At 41.7% G+C, this 15,255-nt stretch overlaps 1 protein-coding gene across 5 annotated transcripts in view; it reads right to left on the minus strand.

The window, feature by feature from the left end:
- Positions 1 to 914: 914 nt before the first annotated feature.
- BICD2 (BICD cargo adaptor 2) overlaps positions 915 to 15,255 on the minus strand; it is an 81,080-nt gene continuing 66,739 nt past the window's right edge. For 3 of the 5 annotated variants that reach the window (XM_028719022.2, XM_028719020.2, XM_028719023.2), the window contains 5 exons: positions 12,889 to 13,041; positions 12,058 to 12,510; positions 10,100 to 11,119; positions 9,653 to 9,804; positions 915 to 7,028 (listed from right to left, as the gene is read on the minus strand). In XM_028719022.2, coding sequence (XP_028574855.2) covers positions 6,722 to 7,028; positions 9,653 to 9,804; positions 10,100 to 11,119; positions 12,058 to 12,510; positions 12,889 to 13,041 — 2,085 coding nt within the window. In that variant the 3' untranslated portion in view covers positions 915 to 6,721. The remainder of the gene's footprint in view (positions 7,029 to 9,652; positions 9,805 to 10,099; positions 11,120 to 12,057; positions 12,511 to 12,888; positions 13,042 to 15,255) is intronic. The other 2 variants (XM_077924913.1, XM_028719021.2) reach the window with 2 other exon arrangements.

Below are 15,255 nucleotides of genomic sequence, written 5' to 3' on the forward strand. Positions count from 1 at the left end.
GTTTCATTGTGGTAGCAAGGGCACCTCAGAAGTGCAAGCCACGGATAATCCAAACACGTGCCACCCACAGACAGGAGACTCTACTTACCTAGTTGATTCCGGGAACCAATTACCATATCTCATGCAAGTATTGCCTGTCATTTGGCCATGAACAATCTTGGCCAACAAGCATATCTGCTTTGAGTAAGCAAAATTTGACATGTTCTGAAGAGTTTCAAGCTCCTCCCCTTTCAACAGGTGTGGCTATTGCTGGTTCTCCAGAGCAAGTACACCAATATTGGTTCTCTGTTCGATCATTGCTGAGCAAGGTATTTGAAGGAAATGCCGTTCTGTCAGCAGCATGCAATCATCTTCATTAAAGATCCCAAGAGCAGCATGAGCCCACTTCAAGAATCACTGGTGTGCACAGAGCTGAGCTAGCCCTATGATAAGGGAGAGTGAGCCAGCTGCCTCAGGCGGCAGTTGATGAGGTGCAGCTAGTGGCCGGAGCTCTGAGGGCCATGTGGCCTGTGTTGTACCCCCTATGATAGCCTGCTGCCCTCAAGTGCAGTGGAAAACACTGGCCTTTCACCAGTACTGCAGCAAAGCTCAACTGTCAGTCCAATTGGTTTCTGCATGTGCCTTGCGGGGGCACCATCTTGTCCTTTGCTTCAGGCCTCAAAATGTCTTGTGCCAGTCCTGGATGTACATCTAAAAGCAGGTCGGAAGCCATTCTAAGTCTCGTTAATTTCAATGGGAGTGTTATATACACACATTTCAACCTCTCCCATTGAAATAAAAGGGATTCAAAAGTGATTAACTTTGACTGACTCATGCCTACATGTGTCAGGATTTCGTACATTAATACTGTTAAGAGGTCTACAAATACTTCAGCAAACAAAAGTGGTGCAATTCAAAAACAAACCAGCCAGAAATTCTTCTTTCTCCTTTATTGATACTGCCAATATGACTACCTTTACACAGGTAGATTGCTTTCCTACACAACATGCACTCTTTTTGGATTAATTTGGAATTAATTTGTTTTTGTCTTCTACACCTCCTAAAATTATCAAATTAACACAAGAGCTGTACCTTAATCAGTTTCACGTCTTCCTTTTAAGCAATTATATTAGCTTCCTTTCCCCCCCCCCAAGTCTGTGTAAAGGTTACTTGGCAAGAGTACATGCATATGACAATGAAACGAAGACCAATCCACCACTAAAAGATAATGCACATAAAAACATAATACAGTACTTTGACATTTCAAATAAATACCCACATAGAGATGTAATTTTAAAATGTAATCATACCACTTATGAATCAATACTGTAACCAAAAAAAAGATGAAAATATATGTCCCCACCTCTAGGAATAATAAAGTTTCTTCCAGCAAACAGAAATCTTTTCCCCACATCATTTATTATTACAATTTCTACTCTTTTTTTCTTTTCTTTTCTTTTTAAAGGAAGGTGGTTTCTCCTCCCCTGAAAAGTACCAAATTTGATCATTCAAAGTTACCCTCAACAAATAGCACCAGTAGGTCCATCTTTGTTGATGCACATCTCAGTTTCTGTTTCCTGAAATTACCATGGATTAGATACAACATGCAAGAGAAAAAAATATTAAATGCATTGTTCTTCTTCTTCTTCTCCACATTTGCAAACAATACTATGGTTAACTGATCCACCACCATACAAAGCTACCAGAACACCAATATTCCCAAAACAACCTCTGTACTGCAACCACAAATGTGTTAATACATCTTGCTTCTTATTTTGTTCAATAAAGTTCGTTTGGTTCGCAAAGTATATTTTGGGGTGTTTCTTTTCTTCTTCTTCGTCTTTTAATAGTTGTCTGCTTGTTCTTTTCTTCTATGCCCCTGAATTTGCATGATGAAGTATCATTGACTAACAGAATTTTTTACAATTTGCGCATATATCATCTCTATAGTAGGTCTACCCATTAAAAAAAAAAAAAGTGCGGCAGGGGAGTTTGCACTTATTGCTCCACATCGTGACTAGGTTCCAAAGCCGTGGTTCCTTTCTTTTCGAACAGACTAAGCTAGCCTAGGCTTCTCCCTTTAAAATTATGAAAGGCACTACTGGCAACAATTAAATCACAAAAAGGCGCTGAAATAGAACACCCTAGCACTGACAACTTTAGAATTTGTCTTTCTAAAATGTACCACAATTTGGCACAATAAAACAAAGTAGTAACAAAAACAATTCCAATTTGGAATTTAAGTGGTATAATAGTTGTATAAAATTCTGTTAACCAATCATACACCATTAAGGTTTTCCTAAAACCCAGACATTCTGGAATTTATAGGTAACACTAATATTTCTTTTCAAGTGCCTATAACTGTTTTAACCAGAGCAAAGTCAAGTTTTCTTCTTGTTACATTGAACTATTCCTAAGAATAATAATACAATATGAAAAAACCCCAGAATTTGAATACCCTGGATTTCTCAATTAACATGGCAGTTAAAAATCAGTAATTTAAAACAGATAAAGCTTAACATTTTTTAAGAAAAAAAGAAAGAAAAAAGCTGCTGGTGCACAGCACATATACAGTTTAGCAGAACTCCTGGCTTGTGTTGGAAGTTCTTTTCTAAACACAGAGTAGAGCAAAACAATATCGTATAAAACTCTGCCACATGCGGATGGGAAAACAGCAAGCACACGTCCAAAATGGAGAGAGACTATGCGCATAAGTCACTGGATTTTTCCCACCCCCCTTTTCATATAAACTCTTCTACAAAAAAGAATAAAAAGACGTTAAAGTAAATAGCAAAATATTAAAAGTGCACAGGTTTAAACAATCAGACCATTGTTGGTTGTTGTTGTTGTTTTACATGAATGCTCTATAATGACAGTTACAAAATAATATTAATAATAATAATACCCATGTGAACCTTTCTAATAGGCCATAATAAGCTACCATGGCAATTATCAGATGATGAAGTAGGTTTCTTCAGCATTTGTAAGTTTTCTTCCTGCAGCAGCACTTAAAAGGATAAAGCTTTGTTTGTTTGTATCCAGACATAATATGCCAAAAAGAAAAAAAGATGGTTGAAAGCGAGGGGGAAGAATACCCAACAATGCACGTTGCATATTAAAAATTATGTGGTTTTTGCCTTTTTTAGGGGGGGAGGGAAAGAGAGGTTCATGGTCAATGGTTTCCATTCTTTGTGCAACAGGCTACCGCCACTTCTAACCACAACGACACAGGCTAAGATACGAAGTTGCACAGTTGCAATAGGCTTCTCCGGGAGCTACTCTACAGCTGGAAAGTGGAAAGTGGGGGGAAAGAAAAAGAACACAAAAAAACATTAGAAATGAAAAAAAGAAAAGGAAAAACCCTGGTCATTATTCTTCAACTCAAGAACGGAAAACTTCAAATACACACCGGGGTGTGCTGCCAGAGCTCCATCGCACATTAGTCAGCTGAGGGGAACCTGTTAGTCTTCTAAGGGAAAGCAGTCGATGCAACTCAGGTGTGCTTTTCAAGCATCTGGAACAATGCTCTGGCGCACACTGTTAGCAAAAGCTGTGCAGGAAGAAAAGGTCCTTACAAGTCCTGAATCAATATGCTACTCAAGCGGTAAGTAGGCAGCGGTGAGTACGCGAGAGAACTTATCAAGGAAGCATAGCGCAGCCCCTCCGGAAACATGCAGCTCAGTCAGTGTATCATGCCAGCCAATGAACAGTACAGGAAGTCATCCAGGAGAAAAGTCCTGCTTTGTAGAGGTAGGTGATGGCTTAGTATGTTTTCCATGCTGTATCCCAACTCGACAAGAGCAAAAAACAAAAGCATTTTTTTAAAACAAAAAAACCGAGACACTGATTTAGCAGGAGTTAGTCTGAGGAAGCCGGTAGCACAACAGGTGCAAGCCTGTCCCAAACATCTTTTATCAAAGGTTACACACAAGAAGAAGAAAATCACCTGGGGATTATTCAGAGTTTCTCTTCCTAGCAAGTTCAAAACCAATCCGGGCACAGGAAACTGACAAATGTCAGAGTGCATCTGGGCTGCTAGCTAGGCACAGCGACTCTGAATACTCCAGACGTAAAAGGGTGCAAAGCCTTTGTGGTCGTAAAACAGCCATAGAGATCACCATGGAAATTGTTAGTAAGCCAGCTGAAAACTGTAAATATGCTGTCTTGAGCAATATGAACAGACACTGATAAGACACTGTCACCATCTCACAAACACTGAGACTTCCCTATTTCATTTCAGTGAATTTGAAAACTTGCCAATGCTATTGATTCCATAAAACTTCCTTTTCTCCCCCCCCCCACCCCCCACCTGAGTATTCTTGTGTTACAAGCACCACCAGAGAAAAGGATATATTTAGAAAGGTTATTATCAGCTCCCCATCAATGTGAAAGCAATAGCAACCACTGCTACTAATGGAGCAAAATAGTTCCGTATTCTAAATGCCTAGTTATGCCCAAGGCATTTTGTTTCAATAGGGGTGGGTTCAAAAGGCCTTTTGGATTATTGTGCATCAAAGAGGAGAAAAGCAGGATTGAACATTTGCTAAAAGGTGTTCTGCTTCTAAAAATATCAAAGCCTGCTATTAAAGCTCAAAATCAGGAGAATAGGCTGTGTTTTCTGCAAATGTAGTAATAAAGTGAGGTGTATGAGGCTTGCTGTTCTGACACCAATTTTTTTTTAAATCTTGTGTTTGCTGATTCTTCAGCAATACATTAAAACTGGATCATTCAGAATTGTTTATACATCGGCAGATATAACGTCAATTGTGTGATTTCTAACTGCCAGATTCTCTGTTTAATATTTTTTTTTCTCCTTGCAATTTTTCGGAATTTGTTTTTGTTCCTAATCTCTTGAGGGGTCCAAGCACCACTCTGCTTCCTTCTGTCAGGAAAACAGGGAACGCTCCCCTTATTACATTACAGTAACACTGCTATATCCCCTAACTACTTTATAGGCAGAGCGGCAATACAGAGGAAGCAAGCTGCTAATCATCTAAAAAGAATAATGTAAGATGAGGCAGTAACAACACCAAGATCACTGTTAGCATGGCTTTGGGAGGAGGGGAATATTACTACGGTCAGCGGACGCAGCTGTGCTGTCCTGCATTACTTCTTAGTAGTATTCTAAGCATACAAAGTTATTTGAAAAGAGTACAAAATGAACAGGGCTTTACATTAAAATAAAGTTTGAGGCTAGGCACTTTTGAATTGTTTTGTTTCTTTTTCTTTACAAAAAATGTGCCTTGTTGTGCTCCTTAAATTTATCACAATTTAAAAAGCATCATTCCCCACTCCCAATCTTGTATCATTACAATTTCTATAGGCACCAATTATGAAGTACACTTTTTTAAAAAACAAATATTATCAAACTTATTGAAATTAAGTGGCCAAAAAGGCCCCTTAAAAGTTCAATAATGGACAAATCATCTTTTTTATAGATGAATATGCATTTACTAACCTACTTCATAATTATGTAAAAACAAGAATAAACTGGTTATTTTTTTTATTTCCTGTGCCTAGAATGTAGAGCCCTGTGAAATGTGTGCTTGCATTAAAAATGCAATTTTATTTCATCTTATTTTTCTTTTTTGCTTGAACAAAAGACAGAGCTCTGTAATACTATCCTATTAAGCCTTAATACTGACAGTTAAGGAGAAATGCATTGCAACTTGACAATACTAGAACACACTCCTATTAATTCTGTACACGTACACGGTGCAGATATAGTAATAATGAGCATGACCTTACGTGCTTTAAAATCTCATTGATTGAAACAGAAGAGAGTTAAGCACTTGTTTAACTTTCTCAATGAAAATCAAGGAGATTTAAAGTTAGACTAACTTTGGCTGGACGGTGCCCAATATGCAATGCACCTTCTTCCTGGCAAATTACACTGCCAGAAGCAACAACAACATGATACTACAGAAATCTTTGTAGTATATGGTATTGTCCCACAACATAACTGTTCTGAAACATTGAGATCCTAATTTTGCTTTCTTTTAGTGTAAAGTTGCGTTCCAGAATCTCCCCCCTCTCTCTCTTTTTTTTAATTGTGCAATTTTCAACAGGTTAACCCTCTGAAGCGAAGCAAGGAAGGAAACCCAGGAATTTCAGAAGGCATCCTTCCTACTAGGTTGCCCTAGCTCTTAACAGCTTATAAGAAAGCTTTTTTTGGCTTTTGCTAAGTGGTAAGAATGAAAGCAACTACCTGCTATAGCAGATTTAATTTAGATTCGTTTCTGGTTCAAAACACAGATTTCGTAACACCCAACATTACACATCTAATTTTTAAGCACTGCATTTCACCACTTTGCAGGTGTATTAAACAAGGAGATGGCTCTCACCAGTGAAATCATCTCCATTGCTTGAAGAACTGCTTAGAACGCAGAAGGGGAAAGGATCACATCTGCGCTAGACAAGCTACAGTTAGTAACGCCAGGCGTCGTACACCTGGCCTGCACCTTTAACACTTACCCATAAACAGCAAAACCAAAGTCGCTCCTTCTGGAAACAGCCAAGGGCTTTTCCATCATTAGCTTGTTAACAGCATCCCCCCTCCCCATGCTTGTGAATCAGTTACAGTTAAGACCACTATAATACAACCTGTATTACATGGTTTAACAACATACTAGTACAAAGCCACGCACCACCGCAACATTAATATAGTGGGGATTTATGCTGACATTCAAACAGCACAAACATCAGATGCATATTTACGGCCTCTCTCTCTCTCTTTGCCTTCTTAATCGCAATAGATCTTATACTTCTCGCTGCAAAACACCTGGTTATTAAGCACAGATCCTTCGGATCTGTCTCCGCATGACCGTATGTGACTTACACTGGGGTTACTACTCTTGGCTTTGGAAGCAGATTTTGTGCGCACCCTTTTGGACTGCTCATGGTCCAGCTCAAGATGCTCAAGGCGCTGGGTCAAAGCCAGCTTTTGCTGGATGGCCATACGGAGCAAGGAGTTCAGCGTCTTCTTTTCGTCTTCGGCCGCGGCAAGCTGGCGCTGCATTTCGTCCAGCTGGGTGACGTACTCGTCACACCTGCAATGAGAAAGAGCTTTTAAAGCAGCACGGCTTTTTTGCTACCAGCACCCAAGAGTTGGTTCACGTGTTAACTTTCAGACACATTCTTTGGACTCACAAGGACAGGCTACTCGTACAGATAGCAGGCACTTACATGTCAAGAGAGCATACTGATCTCAGCTGCAGCAGCTTCTAGGGACTCTGAAGGGGCAAAATAGATCTTTCAGCTTGGGAAGGTTGCTATAACTGAGATCCATGAGTTCCTGGCTTACATGTTTTACCGATTATGGAAGCGTATGGCTTTCATGACTTAGAGAAGTAATCAAGATTAATCAGTTCCAAGACTGCTGTGTCCCAAAGGCTATGAGATGCAAGGTTTTCATAGGGAGCACAAGATTTTGATGTTGACATGTGCTTTTAGCAAGTGAACCCCCAAACACACACAGTAATTTGAGGAGTTACATATCCTTCAACCAATAGGTAATATTACCAAGGCGGCATCTGTTGACTCTGTATATGGTTAGGCACCTCATATAAATCTCCAGCATTGCTAATATAAAAGAACACAATCTTTCCCTTGTCTTCTGCTCTCTGCTTCACAAAGGCCTGGGTAATTTTTTTCTTAAGGCTGGAGACAGAACTGAATAAAGTATGTGATTTTACATTTTCAGCAATGGGGAATGATAGAATCAGAGTTGCAGAGCTGGAAGGGACCCTGAGGAACATCTAGTCCAACCCCCTGCAATGCAAGAATATGCAGCTGTCCCATATGGGGATCAAACCTGCAACCTTGTTGTTATCAGCACCATGCTCTAACCAACTGAGCTTTCTGGTTTTTGCTTCTTAGCTCCAGTAGTCCTGGGTGCATTCTGCAATCTGTCTTTCACCTGCAAGACTCCTAATCCTGTTCCATTTTAAGATGGCTTTAACTGCAGACTTTGGGGCAACAAGATCATGCCTAGATTCTTCTACACCCTGACCCTGTTTTGCTTGACATAACATCTGAATAGTTCTGGAGAACATGGAAATTTGCTCACACCTTTGTGACATTTTTCATTGTTTCAAAAACAAAAAAAAACCCTTGGGGTTTTATTTATTTATTTCATGCTAGTAAACTAGGTTAAGTGCTGGCCATAATTTAATGCAATTCAGAAACTTCTTCATTCAAACAAAAGATATATTATGAAGATCCAGATACTGAGGCAATTCCACTCTGAATGTTACTACACACCTTATAATTCCGCTATTGAAATGTGTTTGCATTTTATCAGTAACCTAAGCTGTAGTTCAAGCCTCATACTGGTTTCTGTTACACAGGAGCAGAGGAAGCTGCCTTATACTGTCAGACTTTTGGTCCATCTATCTCAGTATTGTCTGCACTGACTGGCAGCTGCTCTCCAGGACTTCAGGCAAGAGCCTCGCCCAGCCCTATCTGGAGATGCCAGGGATTGAACCTGGGACCTTCTGCTTCCAAGACAAATGCTCGACCACCGAGTGTCCTTCCCCTCAGAGCCTAGGCATGCATTCAGAACTATTGCGATATTTTAAAACCACAGCTATACTGTAGCTCTGCATTGCTCATCCTCCTATGTTAGTTCAGGACACCATAATTTCAATTTATTGCTTTTTCCTTGCCGGAAGGCAGCCTTAATACATTTTATGTAAACATAAAGGCAGCTCTAACATAACAGCTAGGAAACAGTCTTCAAAAAAGAGATGTTGTGCCTTCTGGTGCTGGATAAAGACCTTACAGATTGCTGTGCATGACTTCCAGTGCTATTTAAGCTAGGCATCCCATGTGCACACATGGGCATGTGCACACACATGACTGCCATAGTTGGACTAGAACTTTCTTGCTTTCATATGGTAAAAAAGACATAAATTCAACTGCTGGGATTCTGTGTGTGTATGTGTTGCAGGCTGAGCATGTTATATTGCATATTAAGCATTTTAACATTTTTAAAGGCCTTACTTTTGTGCAAAAACAGAAAAATGTGTATTTAGCAGCAAGATCTTATGCACGTGAACTTGGATGTCATTGTGTTCAATGGGACTTACTCTCTAGTATAGATTTGCATCCTTAGTGTGCAATATAATTTCTCTCTCTCTCTCTCTCTCTCTCTCTCACACACACACACACACACACACACACACACACACTATTCATTGGCCATATTGAGATTTGACTCTTGCCATAATAAACCATGGAGTACGCAGATTACCTTGTGCACAAGCTAAGTGCTTACGCATTCAGCTCAAGCCCTCCCTGCTTCACTCTTTTCTTCCTTGAGTGGGGAAAACAAACCATGGAGCAGCTGGCTTCATGTGGTGTTCAAACCAGCTCTGACAGTTTGCTTCTACCAAACCAACCATGACTGGGAAGCTACTTTTTTTGCGGTAAAAACAAACCATGCATGCTGCTTTGGATATAAAGCTAAGCTACCAGCTCTGTGGTTTGTTACTCTGCTCAAGGAGTGAAGGAGCACAAGCTAATTCATCTGACTATGGTTCATGGTGCTACCACCAAACACGGCCACTGAGGAAGCTTGTTTTGGTACATTTCCCAGAGTACATTGGTACTGTAGCAAGTTCTATTTGTTCCCCCCGTTACCAACTTTTGCTGACGTTTCAATGTATTTTACCTGGTAGCAAACATGGCCCTCAGAGAAGAGAAGGTAGCAGCATCTTCTTTTAAAGCCTTCAGCTCATTACGCAGCTTCATCATGGTCTCTGTAACCATGGCCTTTTCATTTTCATACTTGCTTTTCAAGTTGGCCAGAGCAACTTCTGCTGTCTTAAAAGTTTACCGAAAACAGCAAAAGAAAATAGTCACAGTTAATGGGATTACAGAGAATTAAGAAACGGAGAACATCCAAGAACATCAGAGTTCCACACCTGTTTGGAACCTTTACCAGGATCTGAACACAGAATCACCAATGAGTACCCTAAGGTAGTCATCTACCTTAGTGTATTGTGCACGTGTGAAGAGACTATTCAAAATTATTTACATGTATGGATGCATATCAATATTTGTCTAATGAATCCTCTTGTTGACAACGTAAGCTGTGTAAAATTACAGGACCGCTTACCTGTTTGTTAGCCTTTAGGACAGTCCTCAGAGTTGCTATCTGTTCCCTCTTGGTGCTTAGCAGAGACTTCAGCTTCAGGATTTCCTCCATTAGAGCCTCTTTGTCTTTGTCTACTACCGGCCCGAGTTCCTGGGTGGTCACCCGCTGCCGAGACAGCTCTGTCGTTCTGTCAACCGCTTGTTGCAGATGCTTGATCTGGTCGCGGATTATGGCAATCAGGTTGTAAATGTTCATGGGCTCCTTCCGGGGATCAGATACTGGGGAGGGGAGAGACGACACTGGCGAAGGACTGCTGTCCCCACTCCCACTTTCTGATTTTCCTAAGTCTATGGACAACAAGCCTTTAGAGAGCAGGATGGGCGATCTGCGGCCTTTGCCCTCTGGACTGGTACGGCCTCCTTTACCCTCTTTGTAGTAATCCAGCATGACCCGGTTTGGAGTTTCATTGTTGCACATGCAGACATGATGGTACAAGTTGGCTAACTCCTCGCTGAAGGAGACCAGCTCATCCTGAGCTACGCTGAGGCTTCCCTGTGTTTCTCCAGCAACATCACTTACTTTCTTGAGTTCCTTCTCCAGTCTAACCACCTGCTCTCTGTCTTGCCTGCTAGATTTTTCCAATGAAGTAATCTTTTCGGTCAGAGCTTGAGATTCGGTCTCATACCTGCTCTTCTCCTCTTCGTATTTGGATTCACACTCTTCATATTTGGATTTTAGGCCTTTGAGCTCATCTTTTAAGTCACTAATCTCTGCCACAGCCACTTTGTACTTGCATTCCAGAATCTCTGGGCCATTGATGTCAACCTCATAATAATCTCCATCTTCGTGGCTGTCTCGCTCCTTTTCATTGTCAAGAGCTGACTGGCGCTCCTTGCTGACCTGGAGCTTTTTCATGGCACTGAGGTTCTCAGTGAGCCTGACTACCTTCTCATTCTGCTCAGACAGAGCCCCTCGGGTGTTCTCCAGCTGCTTTTGAAACTCTTGGAGTGTAGACAACAAATTCATTTTTTCTCTTTCCATCTACAATGAATAAAAAGCAATGTTTACCCTTTCTCAAAGTGCATCTACTATAACATCCGCCATAAAGGATACATGGCTCATTCTTTGCGTATATAAAATTCCTGGGTTCAACTTCCAGCACCTCCAGTACTAGTTACAAACAGGCAGTTGTACAAGATGACCCTTAGAGTCCCTTCCAACCCTACAATTCTACAGTGGTACCTCGCAAGACGAATGCCTCGCAAGACAAAAAACTCGCTAGACGAAAGGGTTTTTTGTTTTTTGAGCTGCTTCGCAAGACGATTTTCCCTATGGGCTTGCTTCGCAAGATGGAAACGTTTTGCAAGTTTGTTTCCTTTTTCTTAACACCGTTAATACAGTTGCGACTTGACTTCGAGGAGCAACTCATAGAACGCGGTGTGGCAGCCTTTTTTGAGGTTTTTAAAGACTTTGGTGATTTTTGAAGCTTTCCCAAAACTTTCCCGACACCGTGCTTCGCAAGACGAAAAAAATCGCAAGACGACAAAACTCGCGGAACGAATTAATTTCGTCTTGCGAGGCACCACTGTATTATCCTGTGTACACACAACCCCTTTACCCTTCCTTCAATGGTGTGAGCAACCAAACCAGGAAGTCTTCAATTAGCAGCAGTACCATGGATACCAGCTTCAGAACAAGCTATGATATTGAGCCTATTGGTAATAATAATAATAAATGGCTTTTGATAAATACCTAATTTTCAGATAAATAGGGCCAGATTCAACTAAATAGCTGCACCGTGGGAAGTTTCACTAGTACAACGGGGCTTTCCCCCTCTTCATTCCCCTGCACACACCCCAATCAGGTCAGTGTAACCCCCAGTACAGTGCCTAGAAGAGGAGAAAGCATTCCATCAGGCGATAAGAAATGCTTGCGCTGATGGAACAATCAAATTCCAGCCACAGTTAGCAAGGATTTACCTGCATAAGCTGCTGTTTCAGCTTCTGGATTTCAGATATATTCAACTCACTCAAGAGATCAGACACAAGACTAGGCGCTGGAGGGAAGCTCTCGCTTTTCTTCGGCGTTGATGCCTTATTATTGCCATTGTTGATTTTACTCAGGCAGTTCTGCTCAAAGCCGTTCACAATTTCATCATTATTGGGCTCTGTGGTCTCATCGCTGAACTTCAGCCCATCCAGAGAGAAGTTCAAATGGCTCGTGTACATGGAATCATTGATGTTCATATAATGAGACAGCTCCTTCCGAAGGTTGTTCTTCTGCTCTCGTTCGGTCTTCAGGGTCTCCAAGGCCTCCTCAAGCTGGCGCTCAGATATCTCTTTTAACCTTATGGCATCTTCCAGCTGGCTGTTGAGGAACTCGGTAACTTCTTCAAGCCTCTTGATTTCATGTTTCAGCCCTTCAAATTCCACCTAGGACACAGAAAGTATCACTAAAATGCCTGACATCAAAAACAGGGGCAGGCGAAGCAGGAAACGCTCACCGTTGCTTACTAGTAGGAAGAGGGGGACACGAGGGGGGGGGGATCAGCACGATGCAGCAAATGCACCGGCAGAGCCAATGTGGCCACCTTGCCTCTCTCCCTCTTGTTAGGCAGCGCAAATCCTGCTGTCGGAGGGTTAGGTAAGCACTGCTGCCCCCAAACTTCATCTGCTCTTAGTCATGGGGTTCAGAGGGCTGAAATCTGAGGCATCAGAGAAGAGCTACAAGCTTTCCATAAGCACAACTGAATCTGAATCTGAGCCCCCCCCCGCCCCCCGAGAACAAGATATGGCCATTTCAATACCCACCTGGTTCTGCTTCAGGACTGAGACTTGCTTCTGAAGGCAGATGTTCTCCTCCTCGAGCTCAGTGTAATCTTGCAGCAAACGGGCTTCTCGGAATTTGTACTCCTTTATGTCGTCTCGCAAGCGACCCCTCTGGAGTTCCACGTTCTGATTTATCTGCAACAGGTAATAATAATAATACTTGACTACATTTTGCTTCTGTCACAAAACTTACGGTCTCAATGACTGTAATCAGATGTTTCACAAAATAACCACATGTCTTCCTCATTCCCCCGCCCAGAAAGGGAAGCACCATAAAGGGTATAAGCCCCTAAGGGGTAGAAATTGATTTTTTTAAAAAGGAGCATCTTTTCAACAGGCCATATGCTTCAAGTGCTAATTTAAAAACTGTATGTCCGCATTTAGCAATTTCTTTAAAGTGGCCATTAAACATTCTAAAAGGCTGCTATAAAGAGGAGACAACATGACCTCGTAGAATCAGGATGGATGCTAACTAGTGCTTTTAAAAGCAAGCATGGTTTGTTCCTTATTTATTAAAGAGAACAAAATTGACCAGAGAAAATGTGGAGTCGCTTTCTCTTGAGGTTTAAAATGTGGAGTAAAGGCGCATCTGTCAGATACAATTTAAGTACAGAGAAGAAAGCCAATGGACCTGTGACGCTCCTATGAAGCCACGATATATGTAAATTGTTTGTTAAATGTTCTCATCAATTTGGGATGGTGGAGGGTAAGGAGAAGAGGCAAAAATGAAAGCTGTGGACCACAAGTCTTCAACTGGTGAGTTGCAACATACCAAGATTGCAGCCCTAAAATATTACCTCCATTCCCCGTCTGCCCCCTGCATCATATTCTGTATGTGTGTGTGTGTTGACAGCCTTGGTAAGTAACATAGAACAATTGTTAAAATGACACTTGTAAGAAAGGAAGGGTTACAAAGAAATCATGTTTGTGGTAATAGCGTAATCTGACCTAAAGCCTTTTGTTGTTTAGGACAGAAGCCGAATAACGTGAGCAACAAATCCAATAAAGCTAACAATAGCTGTCACTCAGGCTGGGATTAAACCATGCAAGTCAGTCATACTGGTCCCACAGGAGAAGAAAATAGAGCAGCACAACCTGCACAGCTGGGGGCTGACCACATAGTCAAACAATATATTAAGGGTGGATCAGCTTGTTTCTGTTCTGTTATCAGTTTCACATGTGCTCGATCACAGGCCAGTTCCCTCCTCGCTCCGCGGATTTTTAAAAAAATCACATTTAAACAGTACTCGGTTTTAATACATCTTATGCATGCTACCCCTAAAATCCGTATTTTTAAAAGGCATTTCCATGCATCTTCCCTAGGTATGTGCATTTTTGTTTGAAGGTTTTGAAACTACACTGTAAATTTCAGAGAAGTATGAGATATGACTGATGGCTGCATTCTGATCGACATTTAAGTCCACGACTGGCAAATCAGGTCAGAGCACTTTCAAATGCAAAACAAACAAATTTCTTCACCGAGCCTACAACAGATACAGTCAACGAAAAGAGCACAACACATCTTTCGGAGCTATGTAGCAACATACAGAGCCTCATTCAACGCGTACCTGGAAGAGATCTAAAATTTAAGGTAGAGAAAGACTGAAAAATGAGAATTCCACACTTTATAAACTCTATGGGGCAACCTCTTTAGCCCGAGAGACGCATTCCTACCCAGCCAACCTTCTGGAGGGACAAAGCCAGTGGCAAAGGTGAAGGGAGGCACAAAGTGGTCTGGTCCAAAAGTGAAGGCTACACAGGTGAACATGGTTAGCTAAAAGCAGCCTCACTGGCCAAAAGCAAAGGGCTGAAGGGCTGAAATAAGGCTGCAGGCCAGACATTCCCCACTGCTGGCTAAGGGCTATGATGTAGCTCTAGCACAGCTGTAGATGCCTTGTACATTGCCTGGCATCACTTTGCAGTTAAAAAGAGGAGCAGGAGGAGGCGGCCAGGAAAAAGTGTTCACACCATCCAGCTGGGTATGCAGAGTCCTGGGAGACAACAGAGCTCAATGGGGAAAGTTGAGCAGAGCAGCCAGCAAGAATGTAGAAGGCTGTGAAAAACCACAGTGCACACATCACTCAAAGCCAGAATGGCCAGAGACCAGCAAATCTGAAGTAAAATCAAGGAACGGCACTCAGCTCTAGTGGATCCCTGTCCCAAAATAGTAGCACTTCTTTTTTTATTGTCCTTTTTTGTAATAAACTTTCGACAATCCATATGTTTACAAGTTTCTTATACAGTGGTACCTCGGGTTAAGTACTTAATTCGTTCCGGAGGTCCGTTCTTAACCTGAAACTGTTCTTAACCTGAAGCACCACTTTAGCTAATGGGGCCTCCTGCTGCCGC

This window comes from Podarcis muralis, chromosome 2 (assembly GCF_964188315.1).
Source record: "Podarcis muralis chromosome 2, rPodMur119.hap1.1, whole genome shotgun sequence".
Taxonomy (NCBI): Eukaryota; Metazoa; Chordata; class Lepidosauria; order Squamata; family Lacertidae; genus Podarcis; species Podarcis muralis.